This window comes from Oryzias latipes, chromosome 19 (genome assembly GCF_002234675.1).
Source record: "Oryzias latipes chromosome 19, ASM223467v1".
Classification (NCBI taxonomy): Eukaryota; Metazoa; Chordata; class Actinopteri; order Beloniformes; family Adrianichthyidae; genus Oryzias; species Oryzias latipes.
Window position 1 is genome coordinate 24,600,494 of NC_019877.2, and position 27,760 is coordinate 24,628,253.

The 27,760-nt window shown below is 44.7% G+C and overlaps 1 protein-coding gene across 9 annotated transcripts; it reads right to left on the bottom strand.

Annotated features, from left to right (window-relative positions):
• Nucleotides 1-550: 550 nt before the first annotated feature.
• Nucleotides 551-27,146, bottom strand: LOC101165700 (pleckstrin homology domain-containing family A member 1-like). 9 transcript variants are annotated; one of them, XM_023949526.1, is made up of 15 exons: nucleotides 27,040-27,142; nucleotides 25,851-25,947; nucleotides 24,075-24,302; nucleotides 19,363-19,419; nucleotides 18,330-18,375; nucleotides 17,909-18,006; nucleotides 17,284-17,409; nucleotides 12,266-12,391; nucleotides 10,464-10,532; nucleotides 10,002-10,066; nucleotides 9,864-9,927; nucleotides 9,557-9,646; nucleotides 4,135-4,138; nucleotides 3,228-3,289; nucleotides 551-1,448 (listed from the first exon to the last, which is right to left on the bottom strand). In XM_023949526.1, exons 3-15 carry the CDS (start codon nucleotides 24,213-24,215, stop codon nucleotides 1,149-1,151), a joined length of 1,248 nt encoding a protein of 415 aa, XP_023805294.1. In that variant the 5' UTR covers nucleotides 24,216-24,302; nucleotides 25,851-25,947; nucleotides 27,040-27,142; the 3' UTR covers nucleotides 551-1,148. The 9 variants fall into 9 exon arrangements, 7 of the variants coding, with proteins under 7 accessions (XP_023805294.1, XP_023805295.1, XP_023805293.1 ...); XM_023949527.1 differs by lacking the exon at nucleotides 25,851-25,947 and having other exon boundaries at nucleotides 12,266-12,388; nucleotides 27,040-27,146; XM_023949525.1 differs by lacking the exon at nucleotides 25,851-25,947 and having other exon boundaries at nucleotides 27,040-27,146.
• Nucleotides 27,147-27,760: the final 614 nt, after the last annotated feature.

The following is a 27,760-nucleotide window of genomic DNA, read 5'->3' on the forward strand; positions in this document are numbered from 1 at the left end:
TTACCTTTGGAACACAAAAGAACAATTTTTAAAAATTAAATATTAGTTATTTTCCTGAGCTATTTTACAACTTGACCTCTGAGGCTCCGCCTTCCACGCTGCGTGTTCATGTTGCACATAGAAAAGGAAAGAGTTTTAGGCGCTCGTATTCGTGGATTGGGAGGGGCACATATAAAGAAAATTACGTTTAAAATGACATTTCTGAGTATCTCTTTATTCATTGTTGTGAATCAGGAGCAGATGAAAAAATGCCGTTTGAAAAAGGTCGTATTGTTACGTAGAAAATACCCTGGGGGGGGCCACAAGCTCCCTCCTCAACAACGGGGAGGGGGGGGGGGGGGTTGGAGTTGTGCCAACAGCTCCGCCCACAACTCAGAGGTAAATTTCTAATAAACTAGTGCCGCTCTGCAGAAACTATGACCAAGAAAACAACACAGGGTTTTTGGTATTTTGGCATTAGAACAATTCAAAGACCACCTGGACACTTTGACACCTGATCAAAAGATGGTCGGAGGGGGACTTTGATGACAAATGGATGCAGAAAAAAGCAGAGGAGTTCAGTGTCTTTAATAAATAGATTAGAAAGAAAGGACCAAAGTGTTCCCGGCTGCAGGGACTTCCAATGATGTCAAAAGTGAGTGAGTCAAGTGGATGTGGAGTTTGGTTGCTTCCTTTTCCCACAACCATAAAAAAACAGTGAAACACAGAAAACCCACCACCAGGGAGGACGGAGACGCTGCACATGGAGCTCAATCTCTCATCCAGACATTAGAGATCAGCAGCTGGAAAAATACAAAGATTTTGAAGCCCTCAGAAAAAGGCGGGAAGCCGGGGCGTCGCCGCCGACCGGCCACAAAAGCTGGTGTCGCCTCAAAAAGAATCCCGTTTGTGCTGAACAGCTCCGCTGCTCTCAGCGCCTTCTGAACGTGGGCTGGAACTGAAGCCGCTCCCAAACGTCCCATCCTTCTTCTGACCTGGCCTTTGAGCAGGGAATGTGTCGGTGCCAATCTCACAGTGCTGCAGTACCGCTGTGAGCCTAAATCTCCTGTCGGCTCCATCTGCATCTCAACATGTGCAACAAGACTGCAGGGACACCACTGGATGCAGTAGGTGTCACTCCCAGAAACATGCGCTGGCACTTTCAGCCCTTAGAGCACAGACATTTGAAGGTCCGGACGTTCCTCCTCACCGTTGCTGCAACGTCTGTGGAGCGACTGGTCCTCCTCTGTCACTCTAAGGACCGCAGCCCCTCCTGCAGGGACAGACGGGGGCGCGTGGGGCGGAGCACCAGCGCGGGATGGACGCCGCTTAACCTCCAAGGCAGAAGACCGAGGTAGTTGTCCTGCTGGCACGTCTCCAGGGAAAGGCTGAGCAGCTGCTGGGGGGCAGTCTGGGTCCTGGTGCAGGGGGAAATAGAAGGTGGAGGAATATTGGGGGTCCCTGCACTCCTGTGGACACAAACAAAGAGGAGATGATGAGACTGAGGAGAGAAGATGGAAGCCAGCCTGGATGGACGGATGGATGGATGGAAAGAGGACCCCACCCCCACAAACACACAGGGTCTCTGCACAGTAGGAGGAACCAAAATAAAGTCTGGAAACACACCTCCTGCTCTGAAGACTGATGAGGAGGAGGAGGAGGAGGAAGCTGTTTTTCCTCTCCTGAATCCTCTGACTTATGTGTCCAACTTTCCTTTTCCAAATTCTACAACAACATTTAACTACAAATAAAAAAAACGCTCTTGTTTGTCTACATCTGTAATTAAACTGAAGATGTGCAGAACGTCCTTACTTATCCAAAGATTTGGTCTGTCTGGATAAAAAAGTCAAGTGTCTTATTGGATCCTCTTCCAGATCAGATAGAATGTCTTACGTCATACTTTGCCCTCTGTAGAACATTCAGGAACTGATGAGTAACCCTAACCTGCTCTGAAGTTAGTGCAGATGTGTGTTTTTTGTTCAGGTTGGTTTCCTAACTTAAATTGTTGCCTACATCAGTGGTCTTCAATCCCTGCAGCTGCACACCGGTACCGGTCCGTGGGTCACTTGGTACCGCCCGCAGACAAAAAAATACTTCGGTTAATTCATTTTCAGATTCTGCAATAAGGTTTATTTTGAAATGACTTAGTTTTGACACATCTCAAGTCGCTCGGTCGCCCGTCTTAAAAACATTCACTACATTTTTTAAAGTGTAGTGAATCAAAAACTTTGGTTGAATCTTTATCACAGGTGATATCATCATCAGACAGTTTCTAATTGTTTGTTTTAAACTACATTTCATGTAGTTGCATTTTAATTTGAAAATGCGATTTTTCCCAAACCTGAAGCCTAACTAAAACAAACGCTTTTGACTATGGAAATATGGTCTGACGTTAAACTGGTCAAAGGCTGGAGACCGCCGGTCTACATGGATGTGAAGCCGTGTCCCGCCTATCCTGCAGGGGGGGGCTGGTGAGCGCATCAAACCAGCACCCAGACTGCTGTCTGCTCAATGATCTGCTTCTGGTTCTGATGAAGGAAAAAAACGTTTTCCTCAGAATCACATGAGTTCCTCGTGGATCTTTAGGTTGGAGTGTTTGTGAAAATCAAAGCTACAGACTGAAGTTTCTTGTTCTCTGCTCGATGAGCAAACCCTGACATGAAACCCTCAGGGTCACACTCCAAGACGTCACATTTATGCCGCACGTACAAGCTAGTAATGCTGGAGCTGTCAGGGAGCAGGACAGGAAGCAGCGGTTGCTATGGAAGCTGAAAGCAGCAGGTGAGATGATTGGACGATGAGCGGCAGGAGGAAGCAGCGGGAAGGATGCGGCGGGGCTCATTTGAGGGGGGGTATAGTGTCAGACCTGAGCCTCTGAAAAGACAGACACAGACAGCAGCAGCAGCAGGTTAGCAAACAGGAAGAACGTTCTGAGGGAACAGGACAAGGAGGCAGCAGGTCAAAGGTCATGGTAATCCATGTGACTTCATGTGACGGGATGCTGCAGCAGATGAATATGCACATGTGACCCTCGATGGTCACACAGCAGACCCCTGGAGCTCATTCTGACCAAAACAGAACCAGAACTGGATGATCATCGTCAGGTGAGACGGTCGTCCACCGTTGACGTGCAGTGAACCCTTTCTGTGGTGCTTGGTGGAGGTGGAGCGGCCACCGTATGAAAGGTCAATGCGTAATAAGAGGAAGCGGTAATGGGTGAGGGGTTGAGGGGGCAGCAGGTGACCTACGTGCTGCAGGACGGCGTGTCCTGCTGTAAAGACGGACTGGAAAGCCGCCTGGCCTGACGCATCTGGAAACGACATTGACAACAGACTCGGTCACAAACAGCAGAATTCCTCCAGCAGAGGAGGTTCATGCCTGTCCGTCACTCATGGACCTCTGTGGACTTTGTCTGGGCCGCTTTCAGAAGCTTGGATGATGTTTAGGCACTTGCACACGTCTTTCACAAAAGTGCACACTCCAAATTATGTGCAAAGGGTTAGGGGTTTGCACATCACTCACACTTAGAGACCCCCCCAGAGAAAATGGTGTTTTGGATGTTTATAGCATGTTCTTTCTATGATGGAGGACATGTAGAAACAAAATTAAGATTAAAATAGCATTTCTGAGTGTTGCTTTATTCAAATAGCTGTGAGTCAGGAGCAGACGACATCATGATGTTTGTTGTGACGTATAAGTGACTACAGCAGGCCTCCAGCTTCCTGCTCTGCTCCATTCTGATCAACAGATCCAGGACCGTCTTTGTTTTCCTGGTCTGAGCTGGAATCTGGATCAGAACTGGACGGATGGTTTGCTCCAATATTACTCACCATTTCATGATGGGGTGTGAGGCGCTGTAAGCTAGTGGGAGAGAGTGTAAACAGATAGATGATGGGAAGGGGGGCTTACTCTCTGCTCTCAGCCCACAACTCAGAGGTCAATTACTAAGGATCTCCTGCAGCCCTGCAGAAACTATGTTCTAGAAACGGCGTAATCATGGTCAAAGGACTCCTGGGAACAGATCAAAGGATGATGGGGGACGGGCTGTAAGCTTGAGTGTTCGTATTTAAAAGGTCCCACATGAAATCTGATTGAAGAGTTTCCTGAAGACAAAGTGGAACTTCTGTAATCCGTCATGGAAAAAGAACAGCTCACCGTGCTGCACATGAAACAAACAAGAACACAAAAACACAAATCTTCACACACGCAATAAAGTAATAAAATAAGCCCCTCATAATAAAATACACAAATAAAAGAAAAATGATTATAAAAAGCTATAAAACAGAGAAGCCAGAAGGCACCGTCCGGTCTGTCCTCCTGTTGGCTGGGGGGTCAGCATTTATGCAGCACCACACACCCCCAGCACCTCCTGCCCCACAGACCCCCCAACCCCCAGGTCCAATGCGCCCAACATGGGCACACCGGGTCAGGAGGACCCGGAGCAAGAGATGCCAGAAGACAAGCAGGGCCAAGGGTGAGAAAACACTGGTGAACAGTCTAGATGTAGAAGTAATAGATAGAAGAGCTAAAATCTAAAAACAGCTCAAACATGAAGATATAGATTTAAATACGTTAAAGCTTGAAAAGTGCATAAAAAAAGTCTAAAACACCTGAAATATAAATGAGAAGAAGCTAAGACGTGTAAAAGAACAACTTGACTTAAAAGCATTAAACAAATAAATATGTGATAAAATAAAGTATAAGAGTAACATGAAGACTTATGACAAGCTGAATGAAATAGATGAAACCTTGACAGTGGATGAGGTAATAATCACATCCTCAGACCAGGCCGTGGATTTATGTCCTGACCCCAGTGACCTTCAGCAGACCCCAGTGACCTTCAGCAGACCCTAGTGACCTTCAGCAGACCCCAGTGACCTTCAGCAGATCCCAGTGACCTTCAGCAGACCCCAGTGACCTTCAGCAGACCCCAGTGACCTTCAGCAGACCCTAGTGACCTTCAGCAGACCCCAGTGACCTTCAGCAGACCCTAGTGACCTTCAACAGACCCCAGTGACCTACAGCAGACCCCAGTGACCTTCAGCAGACCCTAGTGACCTTCAACAGACCCCAGTGACCTACAGCAGACCCCAGTGACCTTCAGCAGACCCCAGTGACCTTCAGCAGACCTCAGTGACCTTCAGCAGACCCTAGTGACCTTCAGCAGACCCCAGTGACCTTCAGCAGATCCCAGTGACCTTCAGCAGACCCCAGTGACCTTCAGCAGACCCCAGTGACCTTCAGCAGACCCTAGTGACCTTCAGCAGACCCCAGTGACCTTCAGCAGACCCTAGTGACCTTCAACAGACCCCAGTGACCTACAGCAGACCCCAGTGACCTTCAGCAGACCCTAGTGACCTTCAACAGACCCCAGTGACCTACAGCAGACCCCAGTGACCTTCAGCAGACCCCAGTGACCTTCAGCAGACCTCAGTGACCTTCAACAGACCCCATTGACCTTCAGCAGACCCCAGTGACCTTCAGCAGACCCTAGTGACCTTCAGCAGACCCCAGTGACCTTCAGCAGACCCTAGTGACCTTCAGCAGACCCCAGTGACCTTCAGCAGACCCTAGTGACCTTCAGCAGACCCCAGTGACCTTCAGCAGACCCTAGTGACCTTCAGCAGACCCCAGTGACCTTCAATAGACCCCAGTGACCTTCAATAGACCCTAGTGACCTTCAGCAGACCCCAGTGACCTTCAATAGACCCCAGTGACCTTCAGCAGACCCCAGTGACATTCAGCAGACCCCAGTGACCTTCAATAGACCCTAGTGACCTTCAGCAGACCCCAGTGACCTTCAATAGACCCCAGTGACCTTCAGCAGACCCCAGTGACATTCAGCAGACCCCAGTGACCTTCAGCAGACCCCAGTGACCTTCAGCAGACCCCAGTGACATTCAGCAGACCCCAGTGACCTTCAGCAGACCCCAGTGACATTCAGCAGACCCCAGTAACCTTCAGCAGACCCCAGTGACCTTCAATAGACCCCAGTGACCTTCAGCAGACCCTAGTGACCTTCAGCAGACCCCAGTGACCTTCAGCAGACCCCAGTGACCTTCAATAGACCCCAGTGACCTTCAGCAGACCCCAGTGACATTCAGCAGACCCTAGTGACCTACAGCACACCCTTGTGACCTTCAGCAGACCCCAGTGACCTTCAATAGACCCCAGTGACCTTCAGCAGACCCCAGTGACCTTCAGCAGACCCCAGTGACCTTCAATAGACCCCAGTGACCTTCAATAGACCCTAGTGACCTTCAGCAGACCCCAGTGACCTTCAGCAGACCCCAGTGACCTACAGCAGACCCCAGTGACCTACAGCAGACCCCAGTGACCTTCAATAGACCCCAGTGACCTTCAGCAGACCCCAGTGACCTACAGCAGACCCCAGTGACCTTCAGCAGACCCCAGTGACCTTCAGCAGACCCCAGTGACCTTCAATAGACCCCAGTGACCTTCAACAGACCCCAGTGACCTTCAGCAGACCCTAATGACCTACAGCAGACCCTAATGACCTATAACAGACCCCAGTGACCTTCAGCAGACCCCAGTGACCTTCAGCAGACCCCAGTGACCTTCAGCAGACCCCAGTGACATTCAATAGACCCCAGTGACCTTTAATAGACCCCAGTGACCTTCAGCAGACCCTAATGACCTACAGCAGACCCTAATGACCTATAACAGACCCCAGTGACCTTTAATAGACCCCATTGACCTTCAGCAGACCCCAGTGACCTACAGCAGACCCCAGTGACCTTCAGCAGACCCCAGTGACCTTCAGCAGACCCCAGTGACCTTCAGCAGACCCCAGTGACCTACAGCAGACCCCAGTGACCTACAGCAGACCCCAGTGACCTTCAGCAGACCCCAGTGACCTTCAGCAGACCCTAATGACCTTCAACAGACCCCAGTGACCTTCAATAGACCCCAGTGACGTTCAATAGACCCCAGTGACCTTCAGCAGACCCCAGTGACCTCCAATAGACCCCAGTGACCTTCAGCAGACCCTAATGACCTACAGCAGACCCTAATGACCTATAACAGACCCTAATGACCTATAACAGACCCTAATGACCTATAACAGACCCCAGTGACCTACAGCAGACCCCAGTGACCTTCAATAGACCCCAGTGACCTTCAGCAGACCCCAGTGACCTACAGCAGACCCCAGTGACCTACAGCAGTCCCAGTGACCTTCAGCAGACCCCAGTGACCTTCAGCAGACCCCAGTGACCTTCAATAGACCCCAGTGACCTTCAGCAGACCCCAGTGACCTACAGCAGACCCAGTGACCTTCAGCAGACCCAGTGACCTTCAGCAGACCCCAGTGACCTTCAATAGACCCCAGTGACCTTCAACAGACCCCAGTGACCTTCAATAGACCCCAGTGACCTTCAGCAGACCCCAGTGACCTTCAATAGACCCCAGTGACCTTCAGCAGACCCCAGTGACCTTCAATAGACCCCAGTAACCTTCAATAGACCCCAGTGACCTTCAGCAGACCCTAATGACCTACAGCAGACCCTAATGACCTATAACAGACCCCAGTGACCTTTCAGCAGACCCCAGTGACCTTCAATAGACCCCAGTGACCTTCAACAGACCCCAGTGACCTTCAATAGACCCCAGTGACCTTCAGCAGACCCCAGTGACCTTCAATAGACCCCAGTGACCTTCAGCAGACCCCAGTGACCTTCAATAGACCCCAGTAACCTTCAATAGACCCCAGTGACCTTCAGCAGACCCTAATGACCTACAGCAGACCCTAATGACCTATAACAGACCCCAGTGACCTTCAATAGACCCCAGTGACCTTCAGTAGACCCCAGTGACCTTCAGCAGACCCCAGTGACCTTCAGCAGACCCCAGTGACCTTCAATAGACCCCAGTGACCTTCAGCAGACCCCAGTGACCTTCAGCAGACCCCAGTGACCTTCAATAGACCCCAGTGACCTTCAGCAGACCCCAGTGACCTACAGCAGACCCCAGTGACCTACAGCAGTCCCAGTGACCTTCAGCAGACCCCAGTGACCTTCAGCAGACCCCAGTGACCTACAGCAGACCCCAGTGACCTACAGCAGTCCCAGTGACCTTCAGCAGACCCCAGTGACCTACAGCAGACCCCAGTGACCTTCAATAGACCCCAGTGACCTTCAATAGACCCCAGTGACGTTCAATAGACCCCAGTGACCTACAGCAGACCCCAGTGACCTTCAATAGACCCCAGTGACCTACAGCAGACCCCAGTGACCTTCAGCAGACCCCAGTGACGTTCAATAGACCCCAGTGACCTACAGCAGACCCCAATGACCTTCAGCAGACCTCAGTGACCTTCAGCATACCCTAATGACCTACAGCAGCCCAGTGACCTTCAGCAGACCCCAGTGACCTACAGCAGACCCCAGTGACCTTCAGCAGACCCCAGTGACCTACAGCAGACACCAGTGACCTTCAGCAGACCCCATTGACATTCAGCAGACCCCAGTGACCTTCGCAGACCCCAGTGACCTTCAATAGACCCCAGTGACCTTCAATAGACCCCAGTGACCTTCAGCAGACCCTAATGACCTACAGCAGACCCTAATGACCTATAGCAGACCCCAGTGACCTACAGCAGACCCAGTGACCTACAGCAGACCCAGTGACCTTCAGCAGACCCCAGTGACCTACAGCAGACCCAGTGACCTTCAGCAGACCCCAGTGACCTTCAGCAGACCCCAGTGACCTACAGCAGACCCAGTGACCTACAGCAGACCCAGTGACCTTCAGCAGACCCCAGTGACCTTCAGCAGACTCGCGCCTCAGGACTTAATGGCTCTCGGAGGTTCATCAGCTTTAAGAAGGATTAAGACCATGAACACTTTTAAAAACTATTAAAATAATCTTAAATCCATCCTGAAGCGGACAGGGAGCCAGTGCAGAGATCGGTGTAATGTGTTTCCTCTTCCTGGTTCCTAAAAGGCGGCCCTTTATGATGACGCCATAAGGCTTTAGCGTATGATAGGAATCCATGTCCTATAATGCATTTGGACCTCTGAAAAAATACTGCTGGTGGCGTGCTCGCCATACTGGCGTGCTCGCCTGAAATTCACGCCTTGTGTGTCAAGAATCTTCTTCCAAAGACGCCCAGATTCCCAGCAACTGAAGACTGTAGACGATCGTCTGCAGATGCGCTTTATGTCTCTAAGACTGAAACACCATATTGGTTTTTTTATATTTTTCTTAATAAACAGACTTTTGTCTCATAAATGTATGACTTCAATTTTGTAAATTCTAAACTTATAACTATATTTTATAAAAAACTTATCCTACTCAATGTATTTCTGTTGTTAGTATTCTGGTGTCATGGTTCTGTATTTACCAGCCTTTGTGATTTCTGTTAGCTGAAGCCACGTTCCATTAAAGAGTTTTGTCCAGATGTCCAGTTTCCTCTACGGACCCATACAACCCAAAAACCTGTCGCACCTGTACAGGTCAGCCCTCTTCCTGCTGCTTATTGCAGATTCCCACACGCTCAGTGTTAGACTACATGCAGGTAAAGAGTCAAATAAGACATCTGCAGGTGAACATGTACCGTGTTTGCTGACCGCCCCGGGCCGCGCTGTGCAACAATGGCTCCAGAGATGGCCTTGATCCAGCTGTGCATTTCCTCTGGACTGTCAGCCTGATGGATGGAAAAAGAGTCTGAAGTAGAACATCACCCAGCCTCTTTCTTTGTCTCCACTGTCATGTGAATTCCCATCATGTTTTTAAACAAGCTTCAGCCAGTAAACAGACATTTCCAGTTTCAGAATCTCCTCATGAATTGGGAGTTTGGTGAAAATGAGTGACCATCAGGAAGCTCCAGCCCCAGGTCCTGAAGACAGAGAGGCAGCAGGCACCTGTATGTAGAAGGTTCTGGAGCTGGTCACCAACTCAAACAGGTTGTCCCTCAATATCAGGTCGCTGCAAAGCAGAGAAATAGCTGCTTAGCCTCTGGAAGAGCTCAAAAACACACAGGTGAGTTCAAGTCAACTCACCTGTGCTTGCATTCCTGGATTTTGTGGATCTCCTTTAGTGGGACGACTCTGAGGGCCTCTCGGTCCTGAAAAAACAAAAACACCACAGCTGAGTTTACGGGCTCAGTTCTGCCTCCAGACACAATATTTAGTGATGGTAAATCCACATCAACATGTGTGTGCCTGTTGACCCCCACACAACCCAATCCAGCCTGCAGAAGCAGGTCACATGCACACGTGCACTGGGTGTGTCTGTGCACGTGCTCAGACAGGCTGTGGTGAGCACATCGCCCACTGATCTGTCCACACAGGCATCATTCCACTGAAGGACGCATGTTGCAGCATGTGGAGAACAGCGAACAGGCCAAAACATGCCAGACACACACACATACACACACTTGTCCACACGTGTGTATGGGGGGGGTTCAGATGGATTTATTAGAAGCCCCGGCTCTGTGACCAAAGGAAAATCAAGGCTCTAACCAGGTCCGACTTGAAGTATCTCACAGCTTTTTCATCCAACATGAAGTACCTCCTCTTCCAGTTCTTCATCTGTAAAACCCAAAGATCTCAGATGAATTACAGAAAAACCATCACAGGTGATCAAAGTCCTGCTTAAAGGTCCCTCACGCAGTGAAGAAACATCAGAATCATTAAGCTGTAAAGAAAAAAAGAGGTTTGATGCTTTTTAACTCGTTTGCTTTAATCATTACCTTAGTCACAGCATCGCCCCTCAAAAGTAAAATGGTAAAAAGCTCCTGGTGTAAATTGGGATTCCAGCTCATAAAACCCACAAAAAACGGGATTTCAGAAAAAAGAATCCCATTTACTTCTGAGTTTTAGCAAAAAAGATCAAGACAGAGATACTGATACCATCAAAGCAAACAAAACAATGTGTTTTCTAAATGACAGCTCCATCTTTCATACTTCAATAGTCGTCTCCATCCAGATCCTCAGCAGAAGGAACCATGAAGTGGGATTTTGGGTTGAACAGCAGAGTTTCCCAGCATCGGACCCCAAATCCTGACTGACTGTGGAGATTTCACTCTGGACCTGCAGCAGCTCTGGTTCTGCTCCTCACCAGTCTTCCTCCCATCCCTCTGACCATGACGCCAAATGAAAGGCAGACCTTTGCTTTCATCACAAACAGTTCAGTCCTTCTTCTACTTGGTTCAGTTGAGACGTTCCCTTCCGTTGGTCCAGGCTCAGACGTTTCTTGATCCGAGGAACCCGATAGTTGGACCCCTTCCCTTGAATGTGGTGGTGTTTGAAGCTGTTCCTCCGCCTCATTTCACTCTTTCTGCAGTCCATCAGTTTCTTGAATCTGGTCCTTTTGAGGATCCGCTGGAGCTCACGGTCGTCTCTGTTGCAGCTGCCACAGTTTGTCCTTCCTTCAGACTTTCTGTTGATCTGCTTGGAACAGCCGCCTCCTTGGCGAGGAACTTTTGAGGCTTACCCAGACTATGGGGGGGATCAATGATGGTCCTCTGGCTGGTGGTCAGGTCTGAAGTCTCCCCCATATCCAACCCAACTGAACCAAACTGAACCTGTGGAGCTGCTTTGAGTTAGATGATCAGTTGGTGAAACTCAGCTCATGTCCCGCAAAATGTAGACAGATTTCTCACAGTATTCTCCTTTTTTCTTTTTCTTTTATGAGCTGGAACTCCAATTTATGTAAAAATAAACAAAGACTTGAAATCAATTAAACTGTGTCTTTATTCTACAAAAGTTTATTTTTTAAATTGAATGATGGAAATGAAACGCTTTTCCATGATACAGTATTCTACGTTTTGGAAAGGGTGAGTATTGGAAAACCCGTCTTTCCACAGCAAACAGCTCCTAACGACTACTAACGGCTACAGCAGACGGTCTTTGGAAAAGACTTTAGAATAATGCAGAAGCCGCTTCATCAGCTGAGTCCTCCACTTGTCTTCAGTCATTTTGAACCTTCGTTTTTAAATATCTACTGACTTTAACTTTCTTTAGCAATCATCGGAGCTCTACACTGACTGTAACCATTTTTAACTAGTTCATCTCTACCCACAGCGACCTTTAACCCTCTAACACCACAGCTTTAGCTCCAGTGGTTACGTACTTTTGACATCCGTAACATTTATACCGCTCATGTAATGAATGTGGTTCTGAAGCGCAGAAAAGCGGCTCTGTAATACTTCATGTCAGAAATATTTTGATGTGATCCTGGTCTTACCATGGGGGGGTAAGACTTTTGGGGGTGTTGGTGAGTGAGCTGGATGGGTGGAGTGTGTCGGGGGTGTGACTCTCACCACAGCTCCCTGTTTAACGCAGTATCCGGCCTTGATGAAGGGCTGGTCCTGGACTGTCCGGGATAGGAAGAATGGCAGCTGGTTGGGCGCCCGCCTCCCCTGATCCGACCCGCTGTCCCCCTGCTCCTTAACACAGACATCAAGCACCCCACCAAACTGAAATCCGACAAACTGCTCTCCTTTTTTCTCATTTCCGTCAAAACTCACTTCTCAAATCACAGAGTAAATAAAACAACGTACACTTTCAAATGGCGTGACTTGAACATTTTTCAGGCTTTTGATCCATTCTTCTGTCTCAGTTCTGCCTCATTTCTCTACCAACATTCAAACGTGTTTTTTGTTTACATCTGTCTTCAGACACATTCTGGTCATCTTTCAAAATGGTTCTAACATCCATTTTCAGGAAAACAAATGCGTTCCAGAACAGACTGAAATCTCCTAAAAACATCAGGTCTGGACAAATGTGAGTGAAGAAACACTGAACGCCTAAAAAGGACTTTTGAAGTCCTTCAGGACGGAGACCCACAGCTGCTCATTCAACCAGGCAAAGTCACAAGACGTTCCAAGCTTTGGTGAGGTGACAGCACTGGAAGGTCCGGCTGGTTCTTGTCATGCTGGAACGCTGCTGCTCTGTCAAAGCTGAACTTTAACTCTACGATATGAGTTCTTTACCAAAAGTGGAAGAACTCAGAGATCACACGAGGCTCAGATCTAAACCGACTGATTTGGTTAACTACAGGTCCTCATTTACAGTGCAGCCTGGAACTGCAGGGGAGATTCATGGCAGGACGTGAGCGCTCCTCACAGACACCACTGGTGATTGACAGCTGCAAGAACGAACACGATAGTCTGATTCACAGGAGGTTCCTGACAACACAAGTCCGGCCAGTCTATACTTGTCCCAGCGCCTGCTGGGTTGCTGGACCTGGGGAGCGGCAGGGACGCCATAAGTTACCCGTAGGCAACATGCTCCAGAATAAAAAAAAGGTTGAAAACGTTACTCAGTGCTTGCAGAAAGTGGCTTTGTGCTGCTAACAGAAAAGCGCATGGATGGAGGCGCTTTGGTCTAGTGGTGAGGACAAGTCCTTCATATTTAGTAGCGGTGCACGCGCCTTTGGCTGAACGGACGGCTCCCAGCTCAATGCCTGTAACCCAGAGATGCTTTTTCCACTTTAACCTCCACTGTATTACCCCTCATATGTGTGGAGACCAGAGACACCCGCGAATACGCAGAACCCCCCCCATCAAGCCGAAGAATGTCCGTCACCGACCCTTCCTCATTAAAAACCCTCAGAAACATTTCTGATGCCTGTAAAACATTTACTCAATGGAACATTACTTCACAAAAAGACTTTTTAATTCAGAGCATTAGACCGTAGTGTATTTTATAAAGCACGTTAGGAGAGTCACTGTCTCTACCTCCTTTATCACTAAACTGAGAGTTTCATCCATCATTCATTCATCCATCATTCATTCATCCATCAGTCGTTCATCCATCATTTATTCATCCATCATTCCTTTATCCGTCATTCATTCATCCGTCATTCATTCATCAATTATTCATTCATCCATCATTCATCCATCCATCCATCATTCATTCATCCATCAGTCGTTCATCCATCAAACATTCATTCATCATTAATTCATCCATCATTTATTCATCCATCATTCATTCATCAATTATTCATTCATCCATTATTCATTCATCCATCATTCATCCATCCATCATTCATCCATCCATCCATCATTCATTCATCCATCAGTCGTTCATCCATCAAACATTCATTCATCATTAATTCATCCATCATTCATTCATTCATCCATTGTTCATTTATCCATCATTCATTCATCCATCATTCTTTTATCCAATATTCATTCATCCATCATTCCTTCTTCCATCATTCATTCATCCATTATTCATTTATCCATCATTCATTCATCCATCAATCATTCATCCATCATTCATTAATTCATCCATCCATCATTCATTAATTCATCCATCATTCATTCATTTATCCATCATTCATCCATCATTCATTCATTCATCCATCCATCATTCATTCATCATTGATCCATCATTCATTCACCCATCATTCATTGATCCATCATTCATTCATCCATCATACATTCATTCATTGATCCATCATTCATTCACCCATCATTCATTGATCCATCAGTCGTTCATCCATCAAACATTCATTCATCATTAATTCATCCATCATTCATCCATTGTTCATTTATCCAATATTCATTCATCCATCATTCCTTCTTCCATCATTCATTCATCCATTATTCATTTATCCATCATTCATTCATCCATCAATCATTCATCCATCATTCATTCATCCATCATTCATTAATTCATCCATCATTCATTCATTTATCCATCATTCATTCATCCATCATTCATTCATTCATCCATCCATCATTCATTCATCATTGATCCATCATTCATTCACCCATCATTCATTGATCCATCATTCATTCATCCATCATACATTCATTCATTGATCCATCATTCATTCATCCATCATACATTCATTCATTGATCCATCATTCATTCACCCATCATTCATTGATCCATCATTCATTCATCCATCATACATTCATTCATTGATCCATCATTCATTCACCCATCATTCATTGATCCATCATTCATTTATCCATCATTCATTCATTGATCCATCATTCATTCACCCATCATTCATTCACCCATCATTCATTCATCCATCATTCATCCATCCATCATTCATTCATTCATTCTTCGGCAGCCGGTAAAAACGCCTACGGGCCGTGTGCATATCTGCCCCCCTCCTCCCCCACAGCACCCCCTCCAGACGCAAACATTTCATACAAGCATCTTGACTTGTCTGCGTTTTTGTGATGAACCGGAGGACTAAAAAAAAAGTGGAACACGACAAAGAGGGGGGAGCAAATTTTGGATTCAAGATAAAGAAAAGTCAGAAAGGAAATGTTGCATACATGTTTTGTTGCATACATGTTTTGTCGCATGCATGTTTTGTCGCATACATGTTTTGTCGCATACATGTTTTGTCGCATACATGTTTTGTTGCATACATGTTTTCTCGCATACATGTTTTGTCGCCTACATGTTTTGTCGCATACATGTTTTGTCGCATACATGTTTTGTCGCCTACATGTTTTGTCGCCTACATGTTTTGTCGCCTACATGTTTTGTCGCCTACATGTTTTGTCGCATACATGTTTTGTCGCATACATGTTTTGTCGCATACATGTTTTGTCGCATACATGTTTTGTCGCATACATGTTTTGTCGCCTACATTTTTTGTCGCCTACATGTTTTGTCGCCTACATGTTTTGTTGCATACATGTTTTGTAGCCTACATGTCTTGTTGCATACATGTTTTGTAGCCTACATGTTTTGTTGCCTACATGTTTTGTCGCATACATGTTTTGTTGCATACATGTTTTGTTGCATACATGTTTTGTAGCCTACATGTTTTGTTGCCTACATGTTTTGTTGCATACATGTTTGTTGCATACATGTTTGTTGCATACATGTTGTGTTGCATACATGTTTTGTTGCATACATGTTTTGTTGCATACATGTTTTGTAGCCTACATGTTTTGTTGCATACATGTTTTGTAGCCTACATGTTTTGTTGCCTACATGTTTTGTTGCATACATGTTTGTTGCATACATGTTTGTTGCATACATGTTGTGTTGCATACATGTTTTGTTGGATACATGTTTTGTTGCATACATGTTTTGTTACATACATGTTTTGTTACATACATGTTTTGTTGCATACATGTTTTGTTGTATACATGTTTTGTTGCATACATGTTTTGTTGCATACATGTTTTGTCGCATGCATGTTTTGTCGCATGCATGTTTTGTTGCATGCATGTTTTGTTGCATACATGTTTTGTTGCATACATGTTTTGTTGCATACATGTTTTGTTGCATACATGTTTTGTTGCATACATGTTTTGTTGCATAAATGTTTTGTTGCATACATGTTTTGTTGCATAAATGTTTTGTTGCATACATGTTTTGTTGCATAAATGTTTTGTTGCATCCATGTTTTGTTGCATAAATGTTTTGTTACATACATGTTTTGTTGCATACATGTTTTGTTACATACATGTTTTGTTGCATAAATGTTTTGTTGCATACATGTTTTGTTGCATAAATGTTTTGTTACATACATGTTTTGTTGCATACATGTTTTGTTGCATACATGTTTTGTTGCATACATGTTTTGTTACATACATGTTTTGTTACATACATGTTTTGTTGCATACATGTTTTGTTGCTTACATGTTTTGTTGCATACATGTTTTGTCGCATGCATGTTTTGTTGCATACATGTTTTGTCGTATACATGTTTTGTTGCATGCATGTATGTTTTGTTACATACATGTTTTGTTGCATAAATGTTTTGTTACATACATGTTTTGTTGCATACATGTTTTGTTGCATACATGTTTTGTTACATACATGTTTTGTTGCATACATGTTTTGTTACATACACGTTTTCTTACATACATGTTTTGTTGCATCCATGTTTTGTTGCATAAATGTTTTGTTGCATACATGTTTTGTTGTATACATGTTTTTTTGCATACATGTTTTGTTGCATACATGTTTTGTTGTATACATGTTTTGTTGCATACATGTTTTGTTACATACATGTTTTGTTGCATACATGTTTTGTTGCATACATGTTTTGTTGCATAAATGTTTTGTTACATACATGTTTTGTTGCATACATGTTTTGTTGCATAAATGTTTTGTTGCATACATGTTTTGTTGTATACATGTTTTTTTGCATACATGTTTTGTTGCATACATGTTTTGTTGTATACATGTTTTGTTGCATGCATGTTTTGTTACATACATGTTTTGTTGCATACATGTTTTGTTGCTTACATGTTTTGTTGCTTACATGTTTTGTTGCATACATGTTTTTCAGTGAGGTTACTGCGGCCCCACAGTCCAACCGCTCTGCTGCAGGGACAGCAGGAAGTACCTGCGTGGCTGTGATGATGGGAACTCCTCCAACGATCTCCGTTTTGTAAGAAACCTGCTTCATAGCACCAAGGACTTCCTGTGGATTCTCCACATGGCTGCTGTGTCCTTCTCCAGGTTTTGGCACCTTCATCCCAACAGAGAGAGACTCTTAGGCAGGTGTTTTCTGAACTGACAGGAGCATTAACACCACAGGCACAGTTCCAGTTTTGTCATCACTGAGAAGCATTTACTGTGTATAAGAAGTGGACTGAGTGTGACATCACCAACAGCAAACGGTTTACTTCCAGCTCCAACAAAGTGAAGTCAATTCAGTCGTTGTTTCTTCACGGTAAAGACGGCACCATGTTGGAGCCAGACGACAGTAAGCAGTGATTGGTCCGAGTCGGTCGGAGTTATCGTTTCTATGGGAACTACTGTCACCAATTACCAACCCTCCAGTTTATTTTTAGCCTCAGCTCTCTGGTCCAATCAGGTCTGGAGTGGGATTTATAGATGCTCTCTTTGTGTTCTGAAACTGAGCTTCATCTGTCTGCTTTCATGGCCCATTTTCCAAAACTAAAGCGTGGCCAACAGGGCCACCTGTGACCCGTGCCCGTGAGAGGATGTTCGTGGAACGTGCTCACCGTGATCTTGGTGGCGTTGTTGAGGACATTGATCCACTCCACCAAGTCCTGCTGGTCGTTGGCCTGCAGGTAGAGCTTCCTCATGCCTGCATTAACCACTGCACAGACCACAGAGAAGGATATGAAAATATCTGCCCCCTCCCTGCAGGTCAGTTTATTGTCATTGCAGTTTCCTCCTATTGAGTGACAAACAGCCACTGTTGAACATTGGAGGAACAACAAGCAGACAAAACAGAGGAAATACACCAAACAAAGAGTGGGGGGAGGAGGGGGGCACTCTGAACGAGACAACCAGGTTCATGTTGATGGTAAGTTTTAGCCTGAAGACCATTTGACAGAATTCAGAATACTGAGCTCTGGATGACGCAGAGGAAGAAGAAAACGGAGAAAGAGAAAAGGGGGGAAACCAAAGCGGACCTACCAAAACAAAACTCTGCCTTTGGTCTGAGCTTGGTGGCATCGCTGACCTGAAACGGCATCAAGCATCAGAATGGTTAGGTGGGTGGGGATCCAAGCACCACTTTAGAGCCACTGTGGATCATCAGTGACTGTAAGAACCATCGTGAACTGAGGAGTCACGTCAGGACATTTATTTAGTCATTGATGAACATTTTTGATCAAAGTTAGCTTTTAAATGAGAAACATCAACAGAGTCTGACATTCCCGATGTCATCACAGGTGGATGTGGGTAAACCTGTGCGCAGGCGGCACCCACTAAATATCACTACATATCTAGAGTGTACACCGCTAGGTGAACATGGAGAGAAAGCCTGCAACTTGCAAGGTTAAGAAAGGTCCAGTACAGAATTATGTTTGAAATTAACCTCCGCTTTGTTTCATTTAACTGAAAGAAAATGTCAAAGCCCACAGAACCTAAGTAAGGAAGGTTTCTATAGTCCAGTAATTGGGATTAATTACTGAAATATGAGCTGTAATTCGTTACGTTCCTCCATCACTGACAAAAGTAATTAAATTACAATAATATGTTACTTTGTAATCTGTTCCCCCCAACACTGGCTGTATGTAAAAGAAGTCATGACTTTGAGATGTTAAGTTTCAGATGCTTTTGGTGTTGAGTATGACCACAGAGATCCCAAAATAGCCATGGGAGAATATTATGGAGCTTAGAGATCTAACATGAGCAGAGATGAGGTCCAGAACAGAACCCTGTGGAACCCCAAAGGACGGGCAGTACCAGATGAATCTTTTCTCCTGATAGGATGAAGTTTCACTCTGAATAACAGCACTTAGATCATTTAAAAACAGTGCCAGAGCATTTTGTCTAAACAGATGACATGAGGTTTATGTTCTCATCATCCACTCTGTCTTATCTGGAGGCTGCAGACAGTAAAAATCTGCATGGATGTTATACACCGTATGTCATGAAAATAAATAATCTAAAAAAATCCAAAAGTGAGAGCTGGTAAAAGACGTGTCCTCTCCCAAACACTGACCTTAGAGATGTAGGTGAGTTTGAGACATCCCACCTTCTCTGCACCTGCAGGCAGATTCTGCAAAGAAAGCAAAAACATCAGCTGATGACAGAAACAACTGCTTACAAATATTTGCGTAGAGGGATCTTAAGGTTTTCCCTCGTTTTCTGAAATTCATCCTCAGAGTGAACAAAACATCAGAGTTTAAACATGGACAATCCATAAAAAGGTTTAATATTTTTTTTATTGTTTGTTAGAAATGAAAGACGATAAAAAATCTCCAAAATTAAATAATTCATTCATTCATCTTCTTCTTCAGTTTGTCCCTTTCGGGGTCACGGGGCTGCTGGAGCCTATCCTGGCCACTTGTGGGCGAAGGCGGGGGACACCCTGGACTGTTCGCCAGTCTGTCACGGGCTAAAATAATAAGAATAATAATAATTGATACTTTATTTATCCCTCAATGGGGAAATTCTTCTCTGCATTTTGACCCATCCCCTGGGGGGAGCGGTGAACTGCAGGCTGGCCGCGCTCGGGGGGGCGACAGCTGGCTGGGGAGGGCGGGGATCGATACGCCGACCCTTCGGTTGTTGGATGACCTGCTCTACCGCCTGAGCTACACTGCCGCCCAAAGAGAGAGGTAATGAGCAGAAAACGTTTTTTTAGCCTTTCGGCTCCTCCTTTGTTGCCACAGCAAACCTTCTGCCTCCATCCATCTTCATCACCAACACCAACCAGCCTCACATCCTCCTTCTCCACATCCATCAACCTCCTCTTTGGTCTTCCTCTTTCCTGGTACCTCCAACCTCAGCATCCTTTTACCAACATCATCATTATTCCTCGTCTCAACGTGTCCATTCATCTCCACGACATGATCTGTTCCTCAGATGGATTCCCAAAGAGAACCTTAACATCTTCATGTCTGCTGCCTCCAGCTCTTCCTCCTGTCTCTGAACCAACAGCATGGCTGCTCTCACCACAGTCTTCTTCACCTTTCCTTTCTTTCTGGATGACACTCTTTAGTCACACCTGAAACCTTCCTCCACCCGTTCAGACCTGTTTCCACACACCTCCTAAGCACTTTAGGACTGTTGACCCTAAGAACTTAAAGCCCTCCACCTTCTCCCCCTCTGCTCCCTGTAACCTCCTCGTTCCACTCGAGATCTTCTCATGTATCGTCTTTCTGCAGCTGACCATCAGAGCAAACCTCCACCTCTCTGGATGTTCCTTCACCTGTTCTCTGCTCTCACAACAGATCACAGTGTCATCTGCAAACATCATGATCCACAGAGATTCCTGTCCAACCTACTCTGTCAGTCTGTCCATCACCACAGAAACAAGAAGGAGCTCAACGCTGATCCTTGGTGCAGCCCCACCTTCAACTCCTCTATCATGTTCCTCCTCCATCTGCTTTTCAGAATTCTCCTTCCGTCTTTTCATCACAATTAACATATTTCCATCAATCATCCTAACCTGCCGAACATCCTTCCTTGCATCTCGGTTTCTCCATCTCACCAGTAAAGATCCTTTGTCTCATACAAGTCATCTCCACCTTTACCTTGTGGTGCCCCCCCCCTCCCCCGTACCTCTGTCTCCTGTCCTCCCTCCACTCTTACATGTCTCCCTGAGTTCCTCTGTTTTCTGGAAAACTGTCTTCAACACTGACATTTCCATTCTTTTAGTCCACCAGCACCATCTGTCCTTCTGCATTCCTGTCCTGAACACCAAACGTGACCATCGCTTCCTCGCCACCTTTGTTTCCTTTACCCAAAGGTCCGGTAAAAACAAGAGTCAAAGCAGGAACCTTCTGAAGGAGCTGGCGGTTTTATACCACAATGCTTACAATCTTTCAAATGAAAACACAAAGAGAGGAAACCCACGGCTGTGAAGCCTTTGTAAGGACATTTAGCTGCTATTTTTATGGAGCTTTTATGAGTCATCATTCAAAGTAATAAGCAATTCTCAATAAACAATTCAATATGCAATTCATGCTTGGAATATAAAAATACATTATGCAATTTAGAATTCAGTTTTTAAAATGTAGAATTCAATATGATAATTTAAAAAATAAAATATTAAATGAATTCATTTTAAAGTCACTTTAAATCTATTGCATTGTAATATTACAATGTTCTCAGCTGAATTTGCACAACAGCTGATAGCTTCAGTCATTTGTTGATGCACAGTTATATTTTATGTTTGGTGTGAATATCTTCCTGTAAATATCCTACCCTATCTTTACTTTATTTAACCTTTGACCTTTTGGCATTCAGAGTGAACAGCAAAGTAAACATCTCATTGTGCAGGGAAACCCGTTTCCTTACTGAGCAAATGACAATAAACCCCTTTGAATGCTTTGAATGCTGTTTTGGTGTCAAAATGCAAATGAAAATGCAAAACAGCACCTCCTGTTGTAATGCATTTTCATTTTCATCGCATCGTGCTTTATATGTGTCTAGTGCTAATATCGCATATTGGGAGTTTTCCTCGTATCGTGCAGCCCTAACACCAAGTCTTTCATACCGCTGTGAAAGAAAAAGCCCGGAGCAAGATTCACCAGATTTGCAGCGCTTCAACATTTCACACCCAGCCTCCTCCAACTGTAGGTGGTGGGCAACAGTAGACAGAGACTTAGAAGGCCCTCCCTGCTTCTCCAGTGTGAACACCATGGACTAAATTCAAGAATGTGCGTTTGGTGAAAAAAGGTAAAACGGTGAGACTTTCAGAGAAATGTCCCTATCGCCTGGATCAAACCAGGAGGAATGGATCTGAAATTTAGGCCAATACGAGATGAGGAAAACTCGCAATTTGCGATATTAACGATCAATACTGCCATGACGATAGAACTTGCGATACATGTCCAGATACCAAAATAACCAAATACATCATTTCCATTTCACTGGAACAGTGTAATTTTAATAAGACTCAACATACCTTAAATTATACTCCAAATGACCCTAGTTTAAATAGGAGGCGAGCATCTGACATGAAAGGATTCCATCCGATTGGTCAATTTTATAAATGGATTTATTTGATTCGTTAAATACTTAAAGTTGCCATAAGGTTGTTTTAGCACATTTAAGGTAACTATTTGTTGCAATTTTAGCCGACTTTTGCGATACGCGTAATGCACAGCTTGATATTGCGATAAGGATAAATGTGTGCCATTTATTGTGTATGTTTACTTTAAATGTATCCTTTGCTTGAAACAAAAGGAAGGAAAATAAAATAAAAACATTTTTGACCTGCTATAAATAAAGATTGTGTCAAAGAAAAAGAAAGTAAAACCTCTTTCAGGAATCTGACAAAAGAGTTCCTGATCTTCCCGTCTCTGCAGAGGTTCCTGTTCCAGCAGGTCTTAGAGTTTAACGCCGGGACTTTTCTTACAGGCCACTTCAATACATTACTTCCTTATTGACTGGAACCTCGTAACAAACCAGCTTTTATATCTGAAAGGCGTCATCTCTAAGCTGACGTTCCTCCTGTATGTAGCGTGTTGGCAGGAGGAGAACGACAGCAGACCATAGCCAGCACGGGGGGGGACAAAAAAAGGTTAAAGGAGGAGGAGAAGGACAGGACATGACTTCCACAAATAGAACAAGTCTGAATGAACGGATACTTTGTCTTATTGATGCTAGTGTGCAGCTCCTCCTCTTCCTAGTCTTCCCAAAAACCCAATCCTTCTACTGTAAACCGGACACACAGATGCCTTTTCTACCAACAGTGGGATCTGCTAGTATTGATTTGAGCAAATATAGACTCTGAAAAAATGTAAATGCAACATACATGAACAGAGATCAAGTACCGGTTCACAAAGAGAAAGCGTGTCTAGGTTAAATAGCACTATGAACTACTTTATGTGAACTGTATGCATATGGATTCTGCAAACAGCCCTTTAGAAGTAAATGTACAAACAAATTCTATAATGATATCTTCTCTAACTTCAGAATTACAAATGACATCTTTTCTGTCGCCTTTTCCCTTTTGGTTCCTTTGGATTGTTTTAGACGACTTTGTTTTGTTCCTTTTGTCTGGATGTTGTTTTCCTTTAAACACATGAAGTCTACCTACAGAAAGGTTCATTTAGAATGTACCTGAGGATTCACATGCATTTGGCTTCTCTGCTGTGTGGTTATGAGCTGGCTTTATACCAAACTCTGCTTCTTTACATTTATATCCCGCTAGATCATCGTCCACACGGTGACGGGCGCTGAGGTTTGAGTCTGCTAAAGTTCACGTTCTGTTCCCCGTTTGGACCCCAGAGTCAAAGGACAAAACTGTTTACATCTAACCAGGAAGTACAGGAGCACGGATCTAAATTAATGTGATGAAACGGAGTGAAACTAAACCGGAAACGTTTAAGGAAGTACAGCGTTAGTAGGATTCTAGATGTTTTAAGGTTGTAAAACCCTCACTACACACTAAATACACTTTTCTTAAACATGTTCATACTTTTCTCTCTTGTTTACACTCTCAAAGTTTAAACCTTCATAGAATAAGTCCAATATAACAGAACAAACACTAAGATCAGAAAGCTGAACGCATTCTGTACAGCAGACATTGGTTGACAATAGTCTACAGCCAATCAGGACACAGAACACAGAAATGTGCAAAATAGGACTAAAAACTCCTGGAAACATCAAGAGCGCAAAAAGGGGAACCGCAACACAGAGAGGGAACGCTGAGTAGAAATGTAAACATGCAGAACTCTACAGCAGCTGCACACGGCTCACCTGGGGGTTGTCCATGTACCACTGCAGGCTGCCCTGCTGGCTGTCCAGGATGAAGTAGCGGCGCAGGAAACGGCCGCTGTTCTCATCCTCCTCCACATCCAGGAAGCCACAGATGCGGTTCTGTCGGTCCACGTACGGCATCTCAACCCCGGCCAGCTCAGCCCGCCCTGGGGCATCACAGGGACTCTGCGTTCAGCTCCAGTCACGCTGACTCCTCCAATGAGCTCACTGGTTGAAAATGATGTTTTACCATCAAAAATACAATCCCCGGTCTAAAGCCCCAGTCACAACTGCCCTTACGACGTGCAGACGACGCATATTCATCCGTGAGGGCAGTTCAGACTAGGGGTCGTGTCACACAACCACTACGTACATTTTGCGCACGTTGCACTGATTAAAACTTGGTAAACGTGAAAACATACGGAAAAAGTGAGAAAAGTTGTGGTCTTTATGTGAAATTTTCACAGATGTTTTATGAGTTAACCATGTTAAAACCATGGAAGCAGTACGAATAAACCATGGAAAGAACATGTAAATCAAAGTAAAACATGAACTGTGCGTGATTATTGCCCTTTTTTATGCAATTCCTTAGGGATTCGTACGTCAATTACATACTTTTAACGTGATATGTGTGATATGTGTGCTGTATATGCATATATTATATATATATATATATATATATATATATATATATATATATATATATAAAAGGTGTATATGTGTGGTACATCCCTGAAAGGTCCATTAGATCAGTGTTTTTCAACCTTTTCTGAGCCACGGCACACTTTAACCTTGACAAAAATCCTGCTGTTTACCAGCATCCAAAAATTAAAAATAAAAGTACGTAGAAACTCATAGTCTGTATTGATGTACAGTCCCTCCATGATCTCACATGTATTTTTGTGATAAATGTGGCAGAAAAAGCTGGAAGCTGCAGCTGTTTTTCTAAAAGATGGAATAAAAGTTAAGTTAGAAGATTTAAAAACTGTTTGATGTGAGTATGTTATGGTTTCAAGACGTTTAACAAAGACGACTCATTGTGCACTGAGACACTGTCAATTTAACCCAATGCATCATGGGAGATGTAGTGATGTCAGACAGACTCTCTTCTCTGAGCTTCAATGTTTTGTTCACTTGTTCCACGGTCTGACACCGGATTCTGTGGAAAGCTACACCGCTAAAGACGAGCTTTAGCTGCTATTTTTGTTGGAACTGAGAGACTTTATGAGCAGAATCTGAACAAGGAAGTGAATACTTTAACCACTTCTGATTGGTCAGACTGATGACATGTGATTAAGCCTCCAAGAATGATTGGTGGAGACAGTTAAAGGGGCGGGACTTTTCCAAAATCAGGGCTGTAGGTGCGGCTAAATCGCGGTACCGTCATTCTAATCAAAATGTCTTTAATAGAATCAAATAAACACAAAGAAAAAGTATTTTCTGATCTTTCATATTCCAAACTACTCAGTGTTTTATCAGGGCCTGTTTGGATGAACACAGAGCTGAAATCCTGGAGATGGGAAATGTTTTTAGATCAGTTAATGAGGGTCATTTGTGTGCCACGACATACTAAAACTGGTTGAAAAACACTGCATTAGATGCACGTGGGGCAGTCGTGGAAAGCCATAAATTGCATATGCATCTTGCTAAAATAATGCATGTTTGCCTAAGATTTACATAATAAATGCGTATAAACTATGTAAAATACGCATAAACTGCAGAAATTCTCAGCCGACCAAAAAATGTGAACAGCTCAAAACGAAACCCTCGACGGACCTCTGTGCACATCGACGAACGCAAGAAACACATGAATGATGAACATCACAATGGTGCGCAGCATGGTGGTGTAAGGCTGCTGATGTGGGCTCTTCAACTGTGGGAAAACAAAAAGCAAAAAACCTTTGAGAAACCTCTTGATGAGTGGGCCTGTTCTTGACAGAAGACAAACATCTCTCACATTTTCCGTCTGCATCCTTCTTCTGAAAAACCACACCCCCACTGTGACATCACAATCAGCTGATTCTTTGGATGGTTGTCAGTCAGATAGACCTGTCAGGTCTGTGACATCACAGCAGTGGTTTCAGGAGAAGACAATCACAGGTGGGTGGCAGTGCGGACGCCACTGGAACTCGGTTTTGTCGTCTGGATAAGTCCAGAATTTGGATCTGCCGTGTCCTGATCCGAGGATCTTTTACCTGACCCAGTCCCTGACGGTTTTGCTCATTTTGCCGTGTCTTATCTCCAGTTCTGCTCATGTGCAGATCAATGTTTTGATCTCATGCAGCGTGCGTCACGTCTAATCTCCAGCAGATATTCAAAGCGCTCTGGAGAATTTGGCCACCGGTGTGCAGTGGGCAAAGCCCACCAGGGCTGCATCTCCGATGTCTCCTTCAGAGGTTTGGAGAGTGGACAGGTGGAAGAATCTTTGACCTCAGGACCAGCTGACTGTCAAAACTTGGAGTGCACTTCCTGTCACATCTCACACTTTGCAAGGAGCGACTATTGAGGGAATGACCATGATTGGCTCTACATCTGCAGCACGTGAGCGTGCCTGCCCCATTGCGCCTGCGTCAGACCCTCACGTCTCACCCTGGGGTTAGTGGTGTCTGAGGGCTTGTCCCACTTTGGTAAAGGTGTTGGCTGGGTTCGGACCCTGAAGCACCATCTACCAGACAGAGCAGGGAGCCACTGGCCTCACGTTTCTGTCCAGATTATTTTCCAGGGTTTATCCTATTCGCGCGCGCCGCTCAGGTGCTGAGAAAAGCGCTCGTGGCTCCCATCATGCCCCTAACTGCTCCTCACGTAAATAATCGACTGCTGTCACGGACGGGCCTAACAGCCGCGGTTCTCGTAGCGCCGCCGATATTGTTGGTCAACTGTTGACTCGTATTTCTTGTTGTACAGACGTTCGCGCGCGCGCGTGTGTGTGTGGGCAGGAGAGCGCTGACGTTGATGGAGTACTTACAGAGCTCGGCTCAGTCCGGGGCTGGTCAGGCAGGCAACTGCGCGGTACCACTGTCAAACCCAACGTCGACACGGCGCACCACTTCCGGTGGCTTTGTCAAAATAAAAGACGGGCGGTGTTTCAACGAGAATTTCAAAATAAAAGATCTTTTGGAGAAGAAAAAAAAAAAGAAATGTGACATCACTGCAAAAGTTGTGAAATACATTATTTCTAGTGTATTAGGATGTTAGGACATCCAAAACAAGCACAAAAGTAGATTTAATTGCTGTGTTTTTCCCTTGCTTTGCAGCTTAGCAGGCAAACAGGAGCTTCTTGTATGCACAGATTTAAAACCCTGTTTATGTTACTGTAAGTTTTTTTCACCCATAATTCAAAGGAATGTGCAATTTTTAATTGAAAAATCAATTTGCAATTTGATCATGTAATTTATGCCACTAAATTAACTTTTAAGTCTGTTAAAAACAAAGAAAATGTGTTTTCTTTTCATTACATCCCTTTAATAAGTTTTATTTCTTGTTAATTCAACTACATTAACAGTTTTTTCTTGTCCAGCAGCTGAGCAAACAGATCAGAGATGAAGGTCTCCTGTGTTTGACAGATTTTACTGTTACAAGGGGGGGGGGGATATGAGCCTACTGACACACAAGGAGTATATTTGTGTAAACCCTTTCTTGTATTTGAGGAACTTTATTTTTAATAATTAGTTTGTGTACATTTCTTG

Bases quoted from the DNA above. Each gene is read 5' to 3' on its own strand.
- LOC101165700 (XM_023949525.1), bottom strand. From the start codon at position 24,215: ATGCCGTACGTGGACCGACAGAACCGCATCTGTGGCTTCCTGGATGTG. The intron at 17,410-17,908 runs GTGAGCACGTTC...GTTGGGATGAAG, and splicing joins ACAACGCCACCAAGATCACG to GTGCCAAAACCTGGAGAAGG. The intron at 9,647-9,863 runs GTGCCTGCTGCC...TCCATCCATCAG, and splicing joins CCAGAACCTTCTACATACAG to GCTGACAGTCCAGAGGAAAT.